Source organism: Peromyscus leucopus, chromosome 17 (genome assembly GCF_004664715.2).
Source record: "Peromyscus leucopus breed LL Stock chromosome 17, UCI_PerLeu_2.1, whole genome shotgun sequence".
Classification (NCBI taxonomy): Eukaryota; Metazoa; Chordata; class Mammalia; order Rodentia; family Cricetidae; genus Peromyscus; species Peromyscus leucopus.
The window spans coordinates 29,946,863-29,970,721 of record NC_051077.1 but is presented as its reverse complement, the minus strand read 5'-3'; the positions used below and the strand labels follow the sequence as shown (position 1 = coordinate 29,970,721).

Below are 23,859 nucleotides of genomic sequence, written 5' to 3'. Positions count from 1 at the left end.
ACCTGACCAACCCCTAAATGAAATAAGTGGCGAAGGCGCTGGACACTTCTGCTCACACCCTCAGTCCAGACTTTGAACAGAGCCCTTCTGCTTTCTTCAAGCCTGAGCTTTTTCTCCGCCACCATGGCAGTTCCCTTGACCCGGTGCACGCTACACCACATCCTGTGTGTGTCCTTCAGAGTCAGCATTGCATCCTGTTTAAAATCATGAAACATTTTTCCCTTGTCTGATTAAAAAATAATAATAATACTTCTCAGCTTCTTAGCTTTTCTTCCCCTGCAGGCTGTTAGGGAGGCAGCTCGTCCCGCCAAGTGATGAAGGTTTCCAACATTTCCAGGGGACGCTGCCTAGTTCTGCTACCCACAAACCCTTGCCTCCTGTTCCTGACCACATCAGCAGCATCAGAGAGTAAGTTTATATATGTAGCATGCACAAAAAATAAAAATAAATAAATATTTTTAGGCGGCATGGTAGTGCACACACACGTAATCTGAGCAGAAGGATCGGGGAATATTTAGCTACTTTGCAAACTTGAGGTAAACCTGGGCTACGTGACACTCTCTCTGTCTCAAAAAACTTAACCCAAAAATATTTGTTAACATTATTGTACCTCTCCTTGTTTAACTCGTCCATGAGCCTTGGCTCCCACTAATTTGCATAGAGATCCAGATTTTAGTGAGGGACACTGTTTTTCACGCAATGCTTCCGATCCTAGATTGATTCTTCGCCTTTAGCCATGTTTGTGGGTGCGTACATGCAAAAGACACATGGAATAAACACATAAGCATGGGGGGGGCGGTCAATGTCCATGTATGTTTCAAAGGTCCTGAAAAGTTACCTCATGCAGAATCAAACACCTCCCTGTGATGGGTTCCGAGCCTCCAGGCGTACATGGAGGAAATGAAACTCCATCCTGTTGTCTTTCGGTCACGAATGTATTCTGATGACTCCTTTGATGCCATTTGTGCGTATGGGAGGTGGTGCTGTCACATCCCCTTATAACTGCAAAGAGGGTGTGCTTACATATTCTGGCTTGTGGTTTTTAAGAAGTCTTTAAAATTTTGTATGCTCTGGGGTTAAACGTTCTAGAAGGAAGCTGGGAGTGGTGGAAGGTACTTGTAATTTCGGTGCTGGGAGGTGGAGGCAGGCAAGTTCCTGGAACTCACTGGTCAGGCAGCCTTTCCTTCTAGGCAAGCTCCAGGCTAACACATCTCAGAATATAAGGTGGGTATCTCTTGATCCAAGACCCCTAGTTGTCCTCTGGCTTCCACATTCAAACACAAACACACACACACACACACACACACACACACACACCTGTTTGCATAGACATGGAAACACAGATGCACACACACACACACACACACACACCTGTTTGCATAGACATGGAAACACAGATGCACACACACACACACACACACACACACACACACACACACACACGTTCAGAACATAGGAATTTTGTCAAATGTATTATCTGGTGATGTTTCAGCGATTGTGTACCTTGTAGATAACTTACAAGCCTATCACTGCCATGTAAGCATTACATCCTTTTGTTCTGCAGACTCCCATGTAGGTTGTTTTTGCTCCTAGGTTGTGTATCTCTGGTTCTCAGATAGTCCCTGAGGCACTTTCGGCCTCTACCCTGATAGACTCTGATGATGGCACGGAGGTGAACGACCCCACATCATGCTCATCCCTGAAAGAAGAGGTGTACCACGTGGATGGAAACATTGAAGAATATTTTGCTTTTGATGGAAAACAGGAGTAAATTGAATTTTATTTGGCATACTTCATAGTATAATACCAGTTCACCATATGCTTGTAATACTTTGTGTCTTTGTTACTTACGGAAGATTCCTGTCCTTTTGAGAGAAAGATACCCCAAAAATTTTAGGTCCTGGCAGGACGTGGAAATGCTAGAGCAGGGCATTTCTTTCTTCTCAACAATGTGGAGTTCTGTCTGCCATGCTAGTGACAGTTGACAAGGACATTAGAGCCTCATGCCCTGCAGCTCCAGGTTCCTTACACTTAGCTTCCTGGGGGATAGAGAGGAAGTTCCAATATTGGTGCTAAATGCATATTTTCTATCAGACAACAGTGATATATCATAAAAATTTTCCTCATGATTCCAAAGCAATACATTCAAAAGTCACTGGGTCCTGAGCAAGTCCTAGCAAATGCATGAAGTCACATGGAGCATCATTTCTGAGCACCATGGCTTTCAAATAGAGATCTATAGGAAAGCCACAAAATTCATTGAGAGAGAAATTATATAGATACTTTTGAATTGTCAGTCCATAGATAGATAGATAGAAACAGACAGACAGATAGATAGATAGATAGATAGATAGATAGATAGATAGATAGATAGTTAAAGATGATGGATGGATAGATAGATAGATAGATAGATAGATAGATAGATAGATAGATAGATAGATAGATGATGGATGGATGTATAGATAGATAGAATATAGATAGATAGATAGATAGATAGATAGATAGATAGATAGATAGACAGATAGATGATAGATTAAAAACACATAGGTAATTATTTCGACCTTAACCCTGGCTATTTTAGTAATTAGAGTTGATTTCATCCTTAGTGGAGATGAGCATCTGGAACAAAACTCAACACTCTGCCGCAGGAAGTGGCGTCGACATGGGCTTCCTCCCATATCCCCTCATGACTGTATCAGAGATGCTGTGGCAGCAGAAGTATTTGATCATGTTTGGACCAATGTGATAGAACTATTGGAAGATCTCATTCGAAAAACCTGGGAATCTGCACTCACAGGTACCGATATATATATATACAGAGTCTGGCTTCCGGGGAAGAATAGAAAAGACCACACCATCACAGCCCTCTCTCTCCACCTTATGTTAGGGCTGGACCCAAAACATGATTGCAATAAGAAGTAACCATTCTGCCTTATACACAGGCAATCTTTGATCACCTAAAAGGGACATCCTTGTCCTGGAGAATCCTCTTTGTCCCTCTGTATAATTCGTTCTCCTACCCCTGATAAGATCATTTCAGTAACCAGTTGTCCCCTGGAGTCTCTGTCCTCTGCTGCAGGGTTGTTTGATCAATGTCTGTAGCATAAACTCCTGGTAACTCAGGACATACATTTCCTGTTGATTTTTTTCTGTTGACACAGATGAAAAAAAACATAAAGGAAATTCGAAAGTAGCTGAAAATAGGTCTTCACATGTGCTCATGTCTCGTCTCAGCACTGATGTTTCCAGTGTCCCCCCATCCCGAAGCTCTGAAACTCTGCACACATCCTTGACGCCCCACTTTAATCCACCCCAGGTAGGTGCACTGATACTTGGTCTCTCTGTCCCTTTATTTTTATGCCTTTTGCATCTGCTTGTGAAGAAGAGCATTATTTTATTCACTTCTCTCCCTCACACCCTCCTGTGCTTGAGGACACTGGATAGCTCGAATCACTATGCTTGAAGGTGGCTTAAACAGAAAAACAAAAAAACAAAAAACTTAAGACAGCAATGTTTGCTCCAAAAGGATAGTAAATAGCTTACAAAAAAAGTACATGGTTGTCTGTCAGTAAGATTAATAGTAATGTGGTTGTTTCTTGGTGTCTAAGAGAATCACAGCTTTCTTTAGTGAATTGGCATCGATTTGAGATACAGAACTAGTTTCTACATTTTAGGAGAGCAAAACACCATTTTTTTTCTAAATATTTAGCCATCATAAACCATCTCCACCCCTTACACTGAAGTGGAAAACATTAATGAGTATTCACAGAGTTCATGGAGCACTTATTGTTTATATTATATGTACCCTGTTAGATGTTTTGAGGAAGATACATGGTTGAATGAAACCAGTCACTAACCTAGTGAAACAAAACTGTGGCACAGGGTCAGATAGCATACACTCTGTGAGGGATGGGGAAGGAAAGAAGAGAAGGAGGGAAGGAAAGAAGAGGGAGGGGAAGAAAGAAAGGAAGGAGGGAGGGAGGAAATTGAAGAACTGAGGAGAGAATTGTGTGTCTTGGTTAAAGATGCAGGGTTGACCTTTGTAGAGGTGACACCTGAACAGGAACATAAAGAGATGAACAGCGTGGGTGGGGTTTTGGTTTAGGCTATTTCAGCCCCGGCATGGTTTTGTGTCAGTGAAAACAGATGTGTCTGAGACCAGTGTTTGGACTGAGAGCTTAAATGACAGAGCACTGGAAGCCACAGGGTACTGGAGCAAAAGCAGGGGAGTTAAGAGACAATGTGTGTCGTCGAGGCATTGTTTCGTGTGATAGCTCTTCCACACATTAGTCTCTATATGTGTTGAGGGTAAGGATATATGGTCTAAGGATTGTTTTCGGGCTCCTCTTCTAGAAGTACAGGAGAGATCACAGCACAGAATCTACGTAAGCCCTCAACGCAGCCTTTCATAATTTTGTCTTTATTTAAAGATGGAGTAGCAGGTGAGGCTAGAGAAGGTTGGCTTGTTCGTGGGAATCTTCGGGGTAGCTGGGAGTCTGAACATGATGCCTAACTCTTGTGTTGGGGAGCAGAGTAAAAAGGCCATTCGCAAGTTTTGCTCCAGAGCTACACACCCTTAAATCCCCTACACACACACACACACACACACACACACACACACACACACACACACGAAGCAGTACAGTTGCTAGGTGAGTGGCTAAGGATTTGTGCTTTACATATAGGGTGCAAGTCTGGAGCCTGACATAACATGAGTCCTTCTTGCAAAAGCTCATTGTAATTCTCTGTGTCGTTGGTGCAGTTGGAAGTTCTAAGCATTAATGGATTTGAGCCATTCACTAGTGTATCAAATAGACAGTTGGTACTGGCTTCCGCTATAACTACATGCTATTTATATACTCCATTTAATTAAATTGCTTTAGATTGTAAGTTTTGTGGGGCCCAGAGGAAAATTCCATACCCTTTACAAAGCTGTGTAAGCCTAAATGATGAGTAACATTTGTTAAACTGAGAAAGAAAGAAGAAAAACAACAACAACAACAAAAGCCAAAATAGTAATATCAAAAAAAAAAAAAAAAAAAAAAAAGAGAGACAAAATACGGATCTAGCATGGAGTATATAAACAGAAATCCTTCATAACACTGAACAGAAACAGGCCTGAGTGGGGCTTGTAGTTCGGGATGAAACTGAATCTTCCAGTCTGGCTTTGCTGTCTAGCCTAAGACCTTAATGATAACCGTTCTTTGCTTTTCCTCGTTAGAAGTAACTTTTAAAGTTGCTACTTGCTTGCTATTGCTTTTGGTCTCTGATACATTCAAATAATACCCCTTGCTTTGCTTCATATGAATACGAATTCTATGAAGGTGGCATCTATATTTGTATCTATTTCTAAAATGCTACCTCTCTTACACTTTCCTCTCACCGGCTAATTGGTGCCATTTACTGCCTGCTAATTCCCAACAGGCATCTATCAACAAAATGACCTGGATATTGATTTAATGATGCTATTCTGTTTTTAGTTTTCTCAGCTCCATCGCTTTTCTAGCAACTTCTATAGTGATTTGAGTGGCGTAATGACGATTCAAGCCAAGCCGCTGCAGCAGAGACCCACCTATTTTGCAGATAAAACACAGTAAGTATTAAGAAAGAACTACTCTCAACCATTGCCAGTAGTCTATCGTGGAGGTATCTTTGTGAATTTCTGGGGACCTCTCTACCACTCTGCTTCTTCCTATTCCCATGGGGTCTTCATTTATTATGGTATCTCTTTCCTTGTTCTCTCACTCTGTTCCTGATCCACTGCTCCCCTAAGCTCTCTTTCCTCTGACCCTTGCCCTCTATTACCACCACTCACGTCCAGGTTGTTCATGTAGATCTCATCCATTTCTCTGTGATTGGGTGATCCCTGTGTCTTTCTTAGGGACCTCTTTACTAGGTAGCCTTCCTGAAGTTGTGAATTACAGTCTGGTTATCCTTTGCTTTACATCTAGTATCCACTTATGAGTACATACCATGTTTGTCTTTCTGAGTCTGGATACCTCCCTCAGGATGATATTTTCTAGTTCCATCTATTTGGCTGCAAACCTCATGATGTCATTGTTTTTCTCTGCTGAGTAGTACTCCATTGTGTATATGTACCACATTTTATTTATCCATTCTTCAGTTGAAGGGTATCTAGGCTGTTTCCCTGTTCTGGCTATTACAAATAATGCTGCTATGAACATAGTTGAGCATGTATCCTTGTGGTGTGATTGAGCATTCCTTGCATATATGCCCAAGAGTGGTATAGCTGGGTCTTGAGGGAGGTTGATTCCCAATTTTCTAAGAAAGTGCCATATTGATTTCCAAAGTGGCTGTACAAGCTTGCATTCTCACCAACAGTGGAGGAGTGTTCCCCTTGCTCCCCATCCTCTCCAACATAAGCTGTCTTCAGTGGTCTTGATCTTAGCCATTCTGATGGGTGTAAGATGGTATCTCAGAGTCGTTTTGATTTGCATTTCTCTGATGATTACGGATCTTGAGCAATTCCTTAAATGTATTTCAGCCATTTGAGCTTCTGTTGAGAATTCTCTTTTTAGCTCTATAGCCCATTTTTTTAATTGGACTGTTGGGTATTTTGATGCTGGGACACTTTGCTTAGCCTTGGTGTAGGGAGGAGGGGACTGGAGCTGCCTCAACTGAATCTTCCAGGCTGGGCTGAATCCCCAGGGGAGACCTTGCCTAGGAGGAGGTGGGAATGGGGGTTGGATTGGGGGGGAGGGCTGGGGAATGGGAGGAGGGAAGACAGGGGAATCCGTGGCTGATATGTAAAATTAAATTAATTATAAAATAAAAAATTTTTTTTAAAAAGAATTACCCAGCATGCAAGGACAGAAGCAGATTCTTCTGGTATGAGCCACAAAATGATCACTGCTGTGCTGGTATGAGCCACAAAATGATCACATGCTGTAGGTTGGAAGGGATGAGGAAAGGGGACTGGAGCTGTGAACTCTTCCTCTTTCGGACTTTCCTATTGGATTATCAATCTTTCTCCTCCTGCTTTTCACTGACATAGCAGTAGAAATGTCCATTTCTTCTGTGGCTGTGTGTCTCCTGCCCTCGGGAAACTTAGGTAGGGGTACTTAACCGACATTTCCTTCCCCAGGAACGAGCAAGATGACAGAGTGTCTGGGGCAGGGGTCGGCGCATCTTCACGTCACCGATTGGGCCGCATCCCAGACCCTCGGGGACCGCTGACTTCTGCCAAGAAAACACCAGTGCATAGGAGACTCCCTTCCATTGCTTCAGACGCACAGAGACTGAAAACCCCCACCGTCTATAGTGATGAAATCCTGAGGGGAACGAAACTGTGAGTCTTTTTTTTTTTTTTTTTTTTTTTTTTTCATGGCAGACTGAAGGCCACAGGGGCCAGGGGCACTTGCCAGTTAGGGTTGATGAACTGGAGGATCTGGTGAAAGGTTCCTCTGTCAGATTTTACCCCCAGATTCTTCTAAATGAGTTCATCTGTTGGATTTTGTTCCAGCCATGTGAGTAGCTGGAGTAAAAGCCCATGCAAAGGCCTGAAGCTCAGGCCACTAGGAAAATTAAACTGATGGTAGGTGAACTTGGGTTAATTTAGTGGCCCCCTTTGTAAAATGGATCGTTAATACCTCTAAAATTACAAAATACGTTTTATGGAGGGGTTTAAGTAAAATAATGCATGGTCTTGCACTGGATACTAATGTTCTGGTCAATTACAGACCAAGTATATGACAGTGGTCACTTACGATTGCCTTGACTCCTGACATCACAGCTGCTTGTGAAGGTCCACTGTGTGACGTTTGCACATAACGGGATGACCTGAGGCTGCATTGCTCAAAGTATTCCCATCGTTGAGCTACACCTGGGTTATGTAAAATGCTTTAAAATCAGTAAATAAAGGGCCAGGGTCTGGAGAGATGTCCCAGTGGTTCAAAGTACTGGCTGCTCTTCCAGAGGACACAGGTTCGATTCTCAGCACCTGCATGGTAGCTTACAGCTTACCCATTCTGGCTCCAGTCCCACATGATCTGACTCCCTGTTCTGACCTCCAGGGGTACTGTGTGCATGTGATACACTGACATGCAGACAAAACACCCATACACATAAAATAAAATGAATCTTTTTGAAAAGTTTAAAGGAGTGTTTTTCACTTTTTTTTTTTTTTTTTAGAACAGAAAGGGCTTTCTTAGGAAATAACACTAAAAGCTAATGAGCAAATTATTTGTTTCTTCTTTCATCACAGAACTCCAAGGAGCTTCCTTCTGACTACTTACTTGTCAGGAAATACTGTAATAATAACAGCTGTTACTTTATTATTATTGTTTCTAATCAACATCCAAGTAAACTATAATTATTCTGTACTACAAACCTCCATAGTATGCCAAATCTAAGCTGAGGAAACAGGCTGAAAGAAGCTGGAAACATCTTTCTTGCTGATGATCAAAGCTCTTGAAGGCATGGCTGGGGTACCCCCAGTCAGTCAGTTGCTGAACTTTTCAGGAAGCGTCCACAGCACTTCTTAGTTACTTTTCTGTTACTGTGAAGAGACACCACAACCAAGGCCACTTATAGAAGAAAACATTTATTAGGGCTCATGGCTCCAGAAGGTTAGCGTCCCTGATGTCATGGCAGGAAGTGTAGTGGCAGGCAGGCAGGCAGGCAGGCATGGAGCTGGAGCAGTCGCAGAGAGCTTCCATATGATCCATAAGTACGGCAAGGCATGAGACAGAGAGGGTGAAGGAGCTAAGGAATGCCATGGGCTTCCGAAACCTCAAAGCTCTCCCATGGTGACACACCTCCTCTGACAAAGCCATATCTCCTAATCCTTCCCAAACAGTTCCACCAACTGGGGACCAAGTATTCAAATATCTGGGCCTACAGGCATGTTCATTTAAACCACCACAGCACTGCTTTCAGCTTTCTGGGTGTCAGCTTTGGGCAGTTTGGGTCTGCTGCCTGTATTAATTTATTTAAGCACTGTCCGTTCACCTTTTCTTTTCTCACAATGGTCACCTCTTATGTTTTCTTTATACCTTGCCCATGTCAGCAGCATACTGTCAGCTCCAGTCTTCATGAGGTTCACCCTCTGGCTTCCACCCAAACCCACTCTGTTCCCTACAGAAATAACTCTAGACTCCTGCATGGTGTGTTCCCTCTGCTTTGACCTCTTTCTCTATATGGATGTTTATAGTGTTATTCTTTCCGCTGCCACTAATGAGTCCTTTTAGGTCATTGCCCTTCACTGCTCGCCTATGGGATGTGAATGCCACAGATAAGCTGGGTATCTACATGTACAGCAGTGTTTTGTATGTAAGAGTCCAGGTTTTGCCCCTTTGGGGAGACCTCTCCCTTTGACAATATGTAATCATTTACCGCTCTTTTCCCTTATCGTGATTCTGAACTGCTTTTTCTTCACCCATAAGCATCCAGGTTTGCATCCTCTTACTGCTAATACTTCATATCTATTTGTTCTTTCTTTTCTTTGTTTTTTGTTTGTTTGCTTGTTTTTTTGAGACAGGGTCTCTCTGTGTAGCTTTGTGCCTTTCCTATAACTCACTCTGTAGCCCAAGTTGGCCTCTAACTCACAGAGATCCGCCTGCCTCTGCCTCCTGAGTGCTGGGATTAAAGGCATGCGCCACCACCACCCGGCTCTTTTCTTTATTATTGTTATTTTGGTGCTGATGATAGAATCCAGGGCTTCATCCTAAATCCCTACCACTAATCTATACCCTTAGCCTTGGTCTTCACCATTTATTGAACCACTACTTTTTTTTTTTTTTTTTTTACCAAATATTGATGAATATGACCCCAACATCAAAAATATGAATAGAGAGGCTGGAGAGATGATTCAGTAGTTAAGAGTACTTGCTGCTCTCCCAGAGGATCCGAGTTCAGTTTCCAGCACCCAAGGTGGGCAGCTCAAACTCTTCTGTGTCACAAGCTCTGGGGGATCTGACACCGTAATCTGATCCTTCTCACACACATGTGGCAGACACACAAATAAACATAACTAAAAATAAAAATAAATCTTTTTAAAAAAGTATACAAGTCAAGGATCATTTGAGTCATAGCATTGGTTAACTTCCTATCAATTTTATGTAGACATTGACTGTTTCTTCCCTAGTATTTTCCCTCTGTTCTAGAATTACCTGTCATACAATGCATCACTTTGTTATATAATTTTTTTCTCTGACATTGTAACATTGGTATTCCCCACACTACAGATTTTTGAAAGAGTAATTTTAATGACCACAAATTAATCAAATGGCTATATGGTTATTTAGTATTTGCTATTGGTGAAATTTCCAATTTGTTGTTTATATTATCAGTGTGAAGTATAGTGGACATTTTGTATCACTCTTAGTAAGAATACCTTTAAATTGTTTCCTACTGGAACTGTCTAGAAGCAAAACTGTCAGGTCAAAGGTTATGAATATTTTTAATATTCATATTTTGCCAGGATGCTCTTTAGAATGCCTGTGCCTGTGTATAGATCCACTGGCCGCATAGGCACCTCTCTCTGTAGCCTCTTCTCGTCAAAAGTTTACTACTTTGAAAAGGCCATAATTCCATTACTAGTGGATAAATTAATTCAAGTTGTTTCAAAAATATCTATTTTTATACAAAAAAAAGAATGGCAGATTTTTAAATACTGATGCCTGATAGGGATACTCTCCTGTCATTACTATATTTTAGTTAGGATTTTATTATCAAACCACCAAAAAATGAACTTGGCCACCAGTGTGTGAAATTCAGAATAAAAGTATCACCTGGACATCACAGCATCAAATCTATGAAAAATGTAGGAAATGGATCACAGTTCTTCCTGGTGGCTATCATTCTTCTGACAAACAATGTTTGCTCACTAATTCCATATTGCTTTTTAGTATCTTGAATAAAGCTTTGCAATTGTCCTCATTTAAGCTCAGTACTTTTTTTTTGTTTTGTTTTGTTTTTTTTTTTTTTTTTTTCGAGACAGGGTTTCTCTGTGTAGCTTTGCGCCTTTTCCTGGAACTCACTTGGTAGCCCAGGCTGGCCTCGAACTCACAGAGATCCGCCTGCCTCTGCCTCCCGAGTGCTGGCATTAAAGGCGTGCGCCACCACCGCCCGGCAAGCTCAGTACTTTTATAATTAATTATATTCTTCATTGATGGTTCCACTCCACCAATCTCTATCTCTAATAGATTACTATTCAGGATTAATATTAATTGATAGATTAATATTTAGAATCTATACCACAGCACCTTATTATATGCTGGATCATACTGTAGGGTTGCATGGCTCTCACTTACATTGTCCTTAACTTCTCAGATCCTTTGGGGAGGATCTATCCTGAATATGTATAGTCTGCATACTTCCTAGCATAGCTGTGTACTCAATAGATCAGGCTGATACTCGTTGTTAAACATGGTCAAGGTGAGTGGCCTTGCTTGCCCTGGCTTCATATTTACCTCCCTGAAATGCAGTTTGCTATCACTGTTTTTAGAAGGGGTTGTAATCAGTAGCTCAGACTGTCCCCTTCTCTTCTGTGTGCTCTGGTGTTTACTTGTATGTTGTTGTGTTTACAGGCAAACCGGCATTGACCACCTGCCTTCCTCAGCAATTCCAGCCTCCCGGAGCCGGTTACCCCCAATAGGCGCTGAAGCTGGGGAGCAGAACACAGCAGCTTCCGGGTCCCGCCCTGTTTCTGTAAGATGAATTCCATTATAACTGCAACCATTTAGACAGTCTGTGGGAAAACAATCTTGGCACTCAGAGAAGTCAGTCACATTGAAGAGGGATCTAGTTGGCTGTGTTCAACATGTCTTCATAATCCACGTCTAGACACTGAATGGCCTGTGAGAGTCTCGAGAGAGTGAGGAGACTGATTCACCCTTTTAGGAAATAAACCTCAGCTTGAACTAGATTGGAAAGCCCAGGCGTTAAGGAAAGACCTGAAATTCTGGCTGGTGTAGTGCGTAAGGGCGAGAGGCAGGCAGGTCTGCACTTCAGTGTGGCCGCACAGGTCCTGTGACCTGATGCACGTTACGTCCATGGTCTTCCATCTTAGTTCTCACTTCAGAAGTGTAATAGCCATTCCTGCATCAAGGACTCCTGACAAGCATCAGATGCATTCATAAACTTCAAATGCCTTGCACAAAGTAAGAGCTCAGTAAATCGTAATCGATGTCCTTTACATCTGCTCCCATTTTTATAGCTAACCTTTTCCATGTTTGTGCAGGCCAGAGGCCAATCACCCAAGCCAAGCTCTGCCACGCAATCATGAGGGTGGGGAAGGAGTGTTTCTGGCAGTGTGGATGACCAGGCTTCTCCCAGACTCACAGTAATCCCTCCCCGCCATCCGCCATACACACTTTACTCTGCTATAAGCAACTTGTGTCTGCAGGGCACAGAAGAGTTCCAGTTGTAGGAACGTAAAGCAGACAGAGAGAAAACAAAAGCGGAGTTTGTCTCTCACACACACCTTATGCAGTGCTAGGACCCATTCCTAGAAGGCAAGCGCTTTGGAGCTAGACTGTTGAATCCTAGGATAAAGTAATCAATGAAGGCAGATGTCACATAAACAAGTCGATGTTTCAAAGTGCACTATTACATTTCTAGTCCAATTTAACGAGTACAACTTTCTGCGGGTAAGGTCTCTGGGCCCCATTTGTATCCCATTACACTACAGCTTCATTGAGCTAAGTGATAGGGACACATACTTCACACACAGACTCATGTTTAGATGTGTCCACAGCAAAGCGTACACTTAGCAATGTGCACATCAAAATGTTCAGATAAGTGGGTGATTGGATACATGAGTGAACAATTGAAACATTTATAGGTTTCTTTTGCTGTCATGAGGATTGTGTTTGTTCTTTAAAAGAACATGTTGTCTTCCACTTAGTACAGGGGAAGGCATCTGCAAAACCGTGTGTTGAGCGCGATGCCTGACAGTGTCGAAAGGTCGCCTCTTCGAGAAAGAACCATTGTCCTGGAGCAACTTTCAAGACCCAGCACCACACATACCTTCCGGGTAGGTTCTGTGTTGTCTCTAATTTCAATTTTAAATAAAAAGCTGAAAACAATACAGCTCACCCCATTTTTCTCTTTCTCCTAACAGTCAGATACACCAAGAAAAGGTTCCCTGACACCCATGGAGTTTGTTGCTCACACTTGGACAGGTCAAAGTATTTTGACAGGTTAGCATCATCTACGTGTAAAGACAATGGTATGAGCTGGGTGTGGTGACATACTTCTGCCATCTGAGTGTTCCGGAGGCTGAGGCAAGAGGTTGGAAAGATGGAGGCCACTCTGGGCTACACAGTGAGGGTGTCAGAGAAAAAGAGGGAGGAGGGGAGGAGGAAGACACACACACACACACACACACACACACACACAGAGAGAGAGAGAGAGAGAGAGAGAGAGAGAGAGAGAGAGAGAGAGAGAGAGAGAGAACAATGGTGCTATTCATGAGATTTAAAAATCTCAGAAAATGAAATTGAAGATTATCCATCTCGATGCCCCTGCATTGACCATGTAGGAAGGAAGAGCAGGTGTGTGTGGTCCACAGTTGGCCTGACCTCAGACACCATGCCAGACCATCACTTACCAACTGCTGAGTGGCAATGAGAGACCTGCTCTTAATCAAGCAGGATCCTGCTCTCCTGAAACAAAGCACAGGCTGCCTTCGGAGAGGCCGCCATCTCATTCTCCCACTGTGATTTCAGTCCTGCTAAATGAAACCCTTATTCTGGATCCTCCCTGAAAAAAATCCACTCTGACAGCGCTTGAGAAAATTAGTAGAGGCTTCTTAAATGTTTTGCAGTGTAGGGTTTGACATAAAAGTACTTATTCTTGGCCTAGTGGCTGAAGGAAGTTCTAGTGGGATGGGGACCAGTGATGTTTTGATTTTTAAAGTGTTGTCATATTTTTGTCCATGGAGGGAGCAGAGCATGGGATGTACATACCTGTAAGCTCGGGCACGTCCCAACCTCTCTGGACAAGGTCTTCTGTTTTATGTCAAGCCACATGGGTAAAATAATCCCTGGAAAAATCCATGACAAGGGAATAATAGCTAGTTGCTAGACATGCACCATTTGCTCAGAATTATAAACCATTTGTGATAGGGGCAGCTGAAATGTTAAGTAAATGTATTGTTGGAAGAGAAAATTTTAGTAAGTCATAATTCTAAAATTAAATTAGGTTAGAATTGCATAACACATTTATTACTGTTTTATATCAGCCTTCCTTAGCCTAGCGACATCACAGATTTCACAAGTTTTGTTTTAATGAGACAAATCCAGAGTCCTTTATGTATAAGGTAAATGGGCCTACCACTTACCTACACCCTAAAAATTGCTTTTTGGGAAAGTCATGCTAGATAGCCCAGGCTAGCCTTGAATTTATGATAACCTCCTGTCTCATCCTTCCGGCTGCTATGAGCACAAGTATGCTGTGCTCATGGATGCTTTAGACCCTTAAGTCTTTTGTTGTCCTCTTGTTTATTGGCTTTTTGATGCTTTTTATCCTTCCTGGCAGAATTAATTGACATCATTAGTGATGATAGTGCTCTGTCTTAAGGGCAGCCATGTTTCATGGTGTGTGTGTGTGTGTGTGTGTGTGTGTGTGTGTGTGTGTGTGTGTGTGGTATGGTGTGGTATATGTGCATGATGTCAGTTATTCTCCTCAGTTACTCCTCTCTCCTTTTATTAAGCCTTGGCTGGCCTGGAACTCACTATGTAGACCAGGCTGGTCTCAGACTTGCAGAGATCTACCTACCTCTGCCTCCCAAGTGCTGGGGTTAAAGGTGTGTACTGCCACACCCAGTCACGTGACTTTCTTGTGAACTCTGCTTCCAGCACAAACCAGGAGCTTTCTGTTTGTTCTGTGGTAGGAAAAAAAAAAATGGAGATGGCTATCTCAAGTAATGGGGGCCCATCTTTCATGACTGGCACAATGATTCAGAGGTACCTTCCATCTCATCATCCTGGGCCTTAGACAGATGTCTGCAGCAAAAGTTCTTGTAAACCCCTCAGCTGTGGGAGAATGCATCCCAGCTCCTGGGTTTGGTTGTGGGGTGGGGTAGAGGATCCCTTCCAGTTAATCAGGATTCTCCATGATGGCGTTTGCACATGACTACTTTGTAGTTTATGTAAACATGACATTAAATAATTTTTTTTTTTTATTTTTCAAAATATGGTCTGCAGGGAGAAGACAGAGCAATCTTTGGAGGTTGAATTTTAATCTCCCTCTTTCTTTTTTTTGGGGGGGGGGCGGTTCAAGACAGGGTTTCTCTGTATAGTTTTGGTGCCTGTCCTGGATCTCACTCTGTAGACCAGGCTGGCCTCAAACTCACAGAGATCTACCTGCCTCTACCTCCTGAGTGCTGGAATTTAATCTTTTAAGGCAAATGCCTGTGTGTCTTGTGTTTCAGGTTCACAGTATCTACCTAAATCTTACCAGAGAACAACTCTGACATCGAGAAAGAGGTTCCAAGTGGCGTCGTGATGTCACTGCTCTGGAATTAGGGACTTGCTGGAACATGTGAGGCCTTGGCCACACCACTTGTCGCTTGAAAAGCGTAGGAACAAGTATTACCTGGTGTATGTACTCACCTCTGTCTGACGGCAGGAGATGGTGGGACACCCAAGAGAGACACAAGTGAGGAAGTACTTAGTTTTGAACACTCGCTTTGTGAAGAGAACAAAGGTTGAACTCCGTAGCCCCTACGGGACGCGTGCCTGAAGCTCCTTGGGACCCAGTGCTTTGCTCAAAAGACCCTAGTGTGTCCTCAGATTCCCTCTTTTCATCACTTATACCTACGATTAGTGTTCACACGCTGATAATACAGGTGCATTCCCTAAGAATATGCCATTTTGTAACTCTAGACCATCACGTATATTTTGGTCTCATTCTCTTAATGATTCCATCCAGACTAAATAGCAATCATATTTGAGACAATTTGTCCATTTGAAAAAGATTCTGGTTCTGCTACTCGTTGTGCTGACTTTAAAATAATTACTGCATATGCAATGTATAAGGCGACGGGTTTCATAATGAGACTTCTCAGACCTTTGTTACCACATGGTTAGTCCTGAATAGCTGAGAAACGCCTTGCAAGCCAATTGTGTTAAAACACAGCAGTAAACTACTTTTCATTGTCAAATTTAGACAGTGCATTTAAAAGTCTCCCACATTTGAAGCTGAATATATGCATAATCAAAATCTTTTGCATATGGTTCTAGCATTAACATTTAAGTTGACGTGTTTGACGACTGGACAGCTGAGAATTGTAGCACCAGCATCCTTACGTCATCCCAGCCTACTCTTTGCTCTGACGTCACTTTTTCGTTAGAGCCTCCCTGAGTCCTTGCTGAAGGCAGCAGCTCTCCCCACCCTCGGCCCTTTCTCCACTCTGTTTTCTTCAGACCGTAAGTCCCCCCTGACTGTTACAGTCAGGGGAGTGGAGAACACGGAAGAAATGTCCATTCGAGGCGAGGCCCCTTCCTGGTACTTCATCCTGGTTTATTATCATACACACACATCCCTAATCAGCATAATTTTTTATTGGATAATTACACTACATCAGCATAAATCTTTTCACTCTAAAATAAATTTTACATACGTACACATGTATGCATATACCATTTAAACACGTGAGGGATGGTTCTCGGCACATTTCCTGCCATAAGATGTGGGGATCGTTGTCTACTTAGAGATGTTTGGAAACTGACCTATCTGCGGTGAGCAGATGCTCATTGGATCTGCTCTTGATGCAGAACGACCAACCAGAAGTGACTTTGGAGCTTTGTTCTACAGTTTCTCCTTCGCTCCCTCCACTTAATGCAGCACCAGGACAGGGCAGAGAAGGGACACCGGTCGGTCGGTCTGGTGGCTGTATTGATCCTTCCTTTCAGATAGCCACGGGGCGCAGAGTGTCACTCTCTACGCCTAGGGAGTGTGTCGAGTGCTCAGTTTCTCACATAGAGGGGTTTTCTGGATTGATGAGTGGCTGGAGTCCCGCCCACCAGGTGCCTGGCTGGCTGCTCTGTGGTCCCTTATTACTGCTAAGAGGGCCATCGACTCCGCCCTCTCCCAGCCGTTCAGCCCACTTCGTATCAGTTCCTAGGTGCCATTCCACTGTTTCTCCCTCAACCCAGCGTTTAAAAAAGGGAGTTGGTGAATAGGACATATAAAGATACGATGGAGGCCCCAGGATAACAGTTTAATACTACTCTCACCGTGTTTGCCTTCAGAGGCTGGGAGGTGGAGATGTATTATTTCTATCAGCAGAGAACTGCAGTAAAAATAGAACCAGGTACGGTTTTTAATCTTCCAGGTGTTTTGATTGGAAAGCAAAGTAGTGCTAGAAGGCTATCTGGAGACTCAGAGGTCTCACCGATCCTAAAAGTGACCTTCTCCTGGGACTTAATTTCATGCCTGTGTTAAAGATATTTTTATTTATAGGTGAAATGAGATTGTAAGTTAGTAAATGATGCTGTCTAGACTGAAAAGGGAAAAATCAGGGGGGTGCTTTTACAATATTCTATTTTCATAAGCGAGTCTTAGGCTCTCTCTGGTAAAAATTGCAACTGGGAAATCACTTCTGGGAGAAAAAACTTCAGATGCGGGTTAATGACTCTGTGAATTAAAATATCTTTAATTTATCCCAAACCAAAGAAAGGGTGAAAGAATTTAAAAATAGTTCAAGAAAATATAACATTTAATGGAAAAATGGCAAGATTTCTGAAGAATATAAAAGGAAGCATGAATCTTTGTGTTTGTGTTACTCTGAACCAGGATGGAGTTTCTTTACTAACTGAGAGGTTCACTTTTATTGCCATAAATCATTTCAGTATATTTTTATTATCATTGTTTTCTTATAATGATGGATGATTGTTCAGTACTTTTAATCATTTAATTTTTAATAAAATGCAAAATGTTAAGAGTCCTCAGAATTTCATTGAATTCATAAAAACACCCTTACACTCCCAATTTTATGAGTTCTGCAACTATCTTTTATTTTTCAGTTTCTAACACAGACATTTGTTTGCTTCCTTCCTTCCTTCCTTTCTCTCTTTCTTGAGTTAAGGTCTCATATAATACCAGGCTTGTGGTGATATTGTGTCCCCCAAGTTATTGTGCACCCTAATAAACTTATCTGGGGTCAGAGAACAGAACAGCCACTAGATAGACATAGAGACCAGAAAATAGTGGCACTCACATGCTGTGGGATGATTTGTATGTCCTGTGGGAGCCCTTCTTGGGTTCCTTGTGGCGTTACCCAGCAGGTCTGTATAGAGGATGATTAGGACCATGGGCCTGAGTGCAGGTGTTTGAGATGATCTGCACTTGGCTGTGCTGGGGGATGGTCTGTATGTCAAGTTGTTCTGATTGGTTAATAAATAAAACCTGATCGGCCGTGGCTAGGCAGGAAAGATAGGCGGGACTAGCAGAGAGGAGAAATAAAAGGACAAAGGCAGAAAGAGACGCTGCTGCAGCCACCGCAATGACCAGAGACGCTGCAGCCGCCGCCATGACAAGAAGCATGTGAAGTCGCCGGTAAGCCACCAGCCACGTGGCAAGGCATAGATAAAAAGAAATGGTTAATTTAAGGTAAAGGAACAGTTAGCAAGAAGCCTGCCACGGCCATACAGTTTGAAAGCAATATAAGTGTCTGTGTTTACTTGGTTGGGTCTGAGCGGCTATGGGACTGGCGGGTGGCAGAGGTTTGTCCTGACTGTGGGCAAGGCAGGAAGACTCCGGCCACACTCACACCTTTAATCCTATCACTTGGGAGGCAGAGATCCATCTGGATCTCTGTGATTTAAGGCCACACTGGAAACAGCCAGGCATGGTGACACACGCCTTGAATCCCAGGGAGTGATGACAGGAAGCTGAAAGGTATATAAGGTGTGAGGACCAGGAACTAGAGGCTTTTAAGCTTTTAGGCTTTTAGCAGCAGTTCAACTGAGATCCATTTGGGTGAGGCCTCAGAAGTTTTCAGACTGAGATTCGTGGAAACAGGATCTGATGAGAAGTTGTTTTGGTGAGGTTGACTGTGGCTTGTTCTCCTCTGATCTTTCAGAATTCACCCCAATATCTGGCTCTGGGTTTTCTATTAATAAGACCATTTAAGATTCATGCTACACAGGCTGGCTTCAAGTTCTCTATGCAAACAACAATGGCTTTGAACACCTGGTCCACCTACCTCCATGGCCCAAGTGCTAGAATTACAGGTGTATGCTGCTACACCCAGATTATTCAATTATTTCTAAGTAGACAGCTAACTTTTCCCAGGAATTTCAAAATAGACAGATAGGTAGGCAGTGAGAAGGTCAGCAAGAGCAGGAGAGCGGGCAAGGGAGAGAGTACAAGAGTGCAAGATTGATTTGTGCAAGTTCCTTTCATTAATAGGTACTTCCAAAGAACACTTTGTTTTTAGAAGGTAACACTTCTGTAGCTGAAAGTTTTCCTGTGTCCCGCCCGGTCCGCAGCCGCTCAGACCCAAGTAAACACACAGAGGCTTGTATTAATTAAAACTGCTTGGCCATTAGCTCAGGCTTAATACTGACTAGCTCTTACACTTAAACTCAGCCCATTTCTGTCAATCTATATGTTGCCATGTGTTCCATGGCTTTACCTGTGTGCCAATACATGCTGCTCCCTGGATGGCGGGATGGCGTCTCCTGACTCAGCCTTCCTCGTTCCAGAATTCTCCTTGTCTGCTTATCCTGCCTATACTTCCTGTCTGGCTATTGGCCAATCAGCATTTTATTAAACCAGTGTACAAAAGCCTTATTCCATAGCACACTTTTGTGTTGTACTCATCAGAAATATATTATTCTTCCAAATAGTAATTACTGTGTGTTAAATGTTTTTCTTATCGGACTCAACAAGACAAAGGTTTTGCTTCCAGAGAATCTAGATTCTAGGGGAAGAGATAAGCAGTAGACAGATTAAGTAGAAGCGGCGGGGCAGCCAGCCATCAGCAGTACACAGAACCAGACAAGAGAAGGTGACTGAGCATACAACTTCATGTGGATAATCAGCCAAGGCTGCATTTTGGAGGTCATACAATCAAAGGCCCAAAGATGAGAAGATCATCCATGGAAATATGTGTGAGAAGTCCAGAGTGAGCATTAGCACACAGGAGCAACACTGGGAATACTCAGGAGCAGCAGAGAGGCAAGGAGAGGTAATGGAGAGGTAATGGTAGAGAACAACCCACAAGATGATGTCAGAGCGGTAGCAGGGTCTGAGTAAGATGCTTTTGTGGCATCATGAGTCATGGTCAGAAATGTGAAATTACTTCGGTTCTGAGGATGAAGGGATCTTGGACGAGAAATCCTCAGGTTCCAGGTTAGATGGCAGTGGCTAGGCAGATGAGGAGCTGATGGCTTTTAGATATGTTTTGAAATTGAGCTGGTAAGATTTGATATGAAGTGTGGTTGCAAAAAGGATCAAGAATGACTCTAGAGCTTTTGCCTTCTGCCTTGGAAATACAGTAGAACGAGAAAGAGAGCAAGAAGATAAGTATTGGGGCATGTTAGAACACACTGTGCTTTAGATGTGCATTAGAAGGTGAGGTAAAAATGTCACAGTATTTGGATAGCTGGAGAAGTACAGACTGGAGGTATAAAGTGAGTACTGTCACCATGTACACCTGTTGCCAGACCCCTAATGTGAATTAAAAGTCTGATAAGGAAATCATGCATTTAATTTACCTACCATACCTGCTAGTTAGCTTACCTTGAACTTTCTCAGAACACTGACACTTTACATACTGTTGGACAAAAGTCATCTAATGCAAAGCCTTCTTTAGTACCTCCTACAAAGTATTGAATACCTGTATCCAAAATGTGCTGGCAATACAGAGCTCCATAAGTGATGGTTGTATGTTCTTATGATGACACAACTAACCTGTTACGGTTACCCATCACTATACAAGACTTTTCACCAGCCATGGAAAAGTCAAAATTTAAAGTTCAAGACTGAGTTTCTACCAAAGTGAAATTTTTAAAGTATCATTGTAAAGTTGAAAAGTCATTGCTGGGCAGTGAACATCAGTACTGTCCATAGATGGTATTATATTGTAAATCTATGGGATTACCCAGGAGGATGAATGTAGAGAAATAGGGAGACCATTCTGAATCTTGAACCTTTTCAAATCTGGGGTGCAAAGATGGTGTTATCTTTTAAATGGGTGGGATTGCTTGAACTGTCTTTAATAGTCAATACACTAATTTAAACAGGGAGTATATAATGCACCAATGAAGGTGTTTCTCAAGTGGGAAAAGCCCCCTTCTGTATCAAGTGATCTTCAGGAAGGGAAGTGTCGAGACACCTCCCTGTTGGGTTAGATCAGCTCTGTGAGGCTGACGACCAGGCAGGAATGGTCACGCATGTCACAGACCCACTTCTTCCATATCAGCAATGCAACATGTGCCCCAAAGAACACGTTACACTTCCTGGTGAGGATTCCAAGGGGCAATAATGCTGTGTGCTTTGTTGTCACATGGCTGTCCTGTGGGAGGGTGTTACCACACATCTCTTACACTCCCAGCCATCGGATGTAGTCTGAAACTTCAGTATTATAAGGCAGTATGAGAAGAATCATTACCTCAGAAGGAAAAAAAAAAAACCTGGAGAATGATGAAGCGGACAATCTTTTTATTATATTATCACACACACCCCCATCTTCAATAGCTCTCCTGCTCATCTATCTACAAACTGGCTCACCTTCCCCACCCTAGGGCCAAATCTTCAATACCCACCCTCCTTGTTAATGAAACACTGAGAAACTCCTAAGCTTGGTGTCCGGTCTCTGTCTGTTCCACCCTAAATACACACATGAGCTTGAACTACCTCCCTGAAAATGGCCAGTGCTCTAAGGAGGGACCCTGAAAGTCTAGTACAAATCATGCCTTTCCTTGTTTGGGAACTTTCCTGTGCCTATATCCTTATTTGCCACTTACTGAGACATATCCCCTCCCGTCTTTGAAGAGACAGGTTTCTACTACTATTCTTGTTTGTCCACAGAGATTAGCATATCTTCTACTCTTATAGCTGTAATTGACCTTACAGCTCAGCTCTAGTCCTTTAAAGGGGAGGAAACCAAAGCCCATGAGACGTACTTAACAACGCTCAGTAAACACATTATTTCGCAAGGAAGTGATTCAATAATGTAGAAATAAAAAAAGAAGTCTGAGTTCCCCTCCTCCATAGCAGTTTCTTTCCAGTGTAGTTGCAAAGAAAAATTTTTTCCCATTATATTTACACACTAATGATATATTGATGTGTGTGCATTACATACCATAAAGTACAATAAACACAGTAAATTGGTACAATTCTTGAAAACAGGCAATTAATAGCAAGGCTGCACATATACACCATCTAGGACTCCTGCTCCTTGGCACATATATTCAATTGAAATACATACATATTTCAAAAGAGTCCAAAGATGTCTGAGAAAAGGGACACTCAACTATTTACAGCCTAGGAAACTTGCAAACAACAGAAACACCTATGTCATGATGTTTTATGACATAGATTAATGTTCCGCATTCATATATGGATAAATATACTACTTTGAATTGTAATGTAATAATGCATATTCTGCTGTACCATTTGTTTCCTTTTGCTCTTCCACTTAATAGTTTACGAACTTCTCTTCAGTCGGTGCATACTAATGGCTCTCTAAAAAAGTAACTGGAGGGGAGGGCAAGATGGCTCCGCTGGGCAAAGAGCTTGCCACCAAGCTTGACCACCTGAGTTTGATCCCCCACACCCACATGGTGGAAAGAGAGAACTGTTGTCCTCCGACCCCCACGCTCTCATGCCTATATAAAATGTAATAAAGAGAAACTTCCATTGAACTGAGGAAAGCCCTAGATGTGTTTTCTCCACACCACAGAGGCCGCACCGGTGTCTGTGGGCAACCGATGAAGTCTCTGTGAGAAAATAACTGAGGAAAATGGGAATCAAGACAGTCTTTGCACTTCAACTTTTCTTGGCACTCGACCTAGTGTGCCGGGAGGGACCTTCTACTAGGAGAGGACACTACCAGTCCTGCCCTTTGGTAAGGAGAATCCGGTGTAGAAAGAGGAGTGGTGTTCGGGCTGGGCACCTCCACCTGCAGTCAGAAAATAGGACCTCGGGGGAGGGCGAGCTTCTGGCTGGCCTTTCCCTTCTGCAGGCTTGGGTTAGCTGCGTTTTGACTGTGCGTCATAGCTATTGTTCCTTTCCCAAACCTTCCGCATCCCTTCCTCCATCCTCTTCCCATCTAAAACCTTACCTTTCCCTCTTTTATTGCCCCCCTTCCTGTTCTCTCAAGTTCTGGCTTTCCTGGACCAGAGGATTTGGGGGGAAGTGCCTAGAAATCGTAATCTCCTTTAGCTCCAGTGTCTCAATCAGTCAGCTGACGCTCGCTGGACATGTGGCTTCCCTAAAGTTCTAGGTCACCGGAAGGTGGTTGCTGTGTCTGACCCTGAAGCAGAAACCATCTGCCTTGGGCAACCAGCCCTGCCTCCTAGGGCAGCAGCTGCTGCTGTAGGTTACGCAAGGACAAGTGAATTTGGAATTCCAAAGACTGCCTTTCAACGCCCATGACTCTTCATTTGAATTATTTTATTAAAATTTTAAACTTTATTTTACATACCAACCACAGTTTCCCTCTCTCCTCTCATCCCGTTCCCTCCTCCCACCATCTTTCTGCCCCTTCCTTCCCCTCCCCCACCCCCATCCACTCCTCAGAAAGGCTAAGGCTTCCTATGGGAGTCAACAAAGCATGGCACACCAAGTAGAGGCAGGACTAAGCTCCTCCCGGCTGCATCATCAAGGCTGAGGCGAGGCATCCCACCACAGAGAACAGGTCCCCAAAAGCCAGCTCCTGTG

At 43.0% G+C, this 23,859-nt stretch overlaps 1 protein-coding gene across 2 annotated transcripts in view; it reads left to right on the top strand.

The window, feature by feature from the left end:
- Fam149a (family with sequence similarity 149 member A) overlaps positions 1–17,712 on the top strand; it is a 49,428-nt gene extending 31,716 nt beyond the window's left edge. For both annotated transcript variants that reach the window (XM_028881136.2, XM_028881135.2), the window contains exons 5-14: positions 283–408; positions 1,594–1,767; positions 2,607–2,797; positions 3,162–3,316; positions 5,481–5,593; positions 7,106–7,309; positions 11,550–11,670; positions 12,869–12,997; positions 13,085–13,163; positions 15,398–17,712. In XM_028881136.2, coding sequence (XP_028736969.1) covers positions 283–408; positions 1,594–1,767; positions 2,607–2,797; positions 3,162–3,316; positions 5,481–5,593; positions 7,106–7,309; positions 11,550–11,670; positions 12,869–12,997; positions 13,085–13,163; positions 15,398–15,471 — 1,366 coding nt within the window. In that variant the 3' untranslated portion in view covers positions 15,472–17,712. The remainder of the gene's footprint in view (positions 1–282; positions 409–1,593; positions 1,768–2,606; positions 2,798–3,161; positions 3,317–5,480; positions 5,594–7,105; positions 7,310–11,549; positions 11,671–12,868; positions 12,998–13,084; positions 13,164–15,397) is intronic.
- The last annotated feature ends 6,147 nt before the right edge of the window (positions 17,713–23,859 follow it).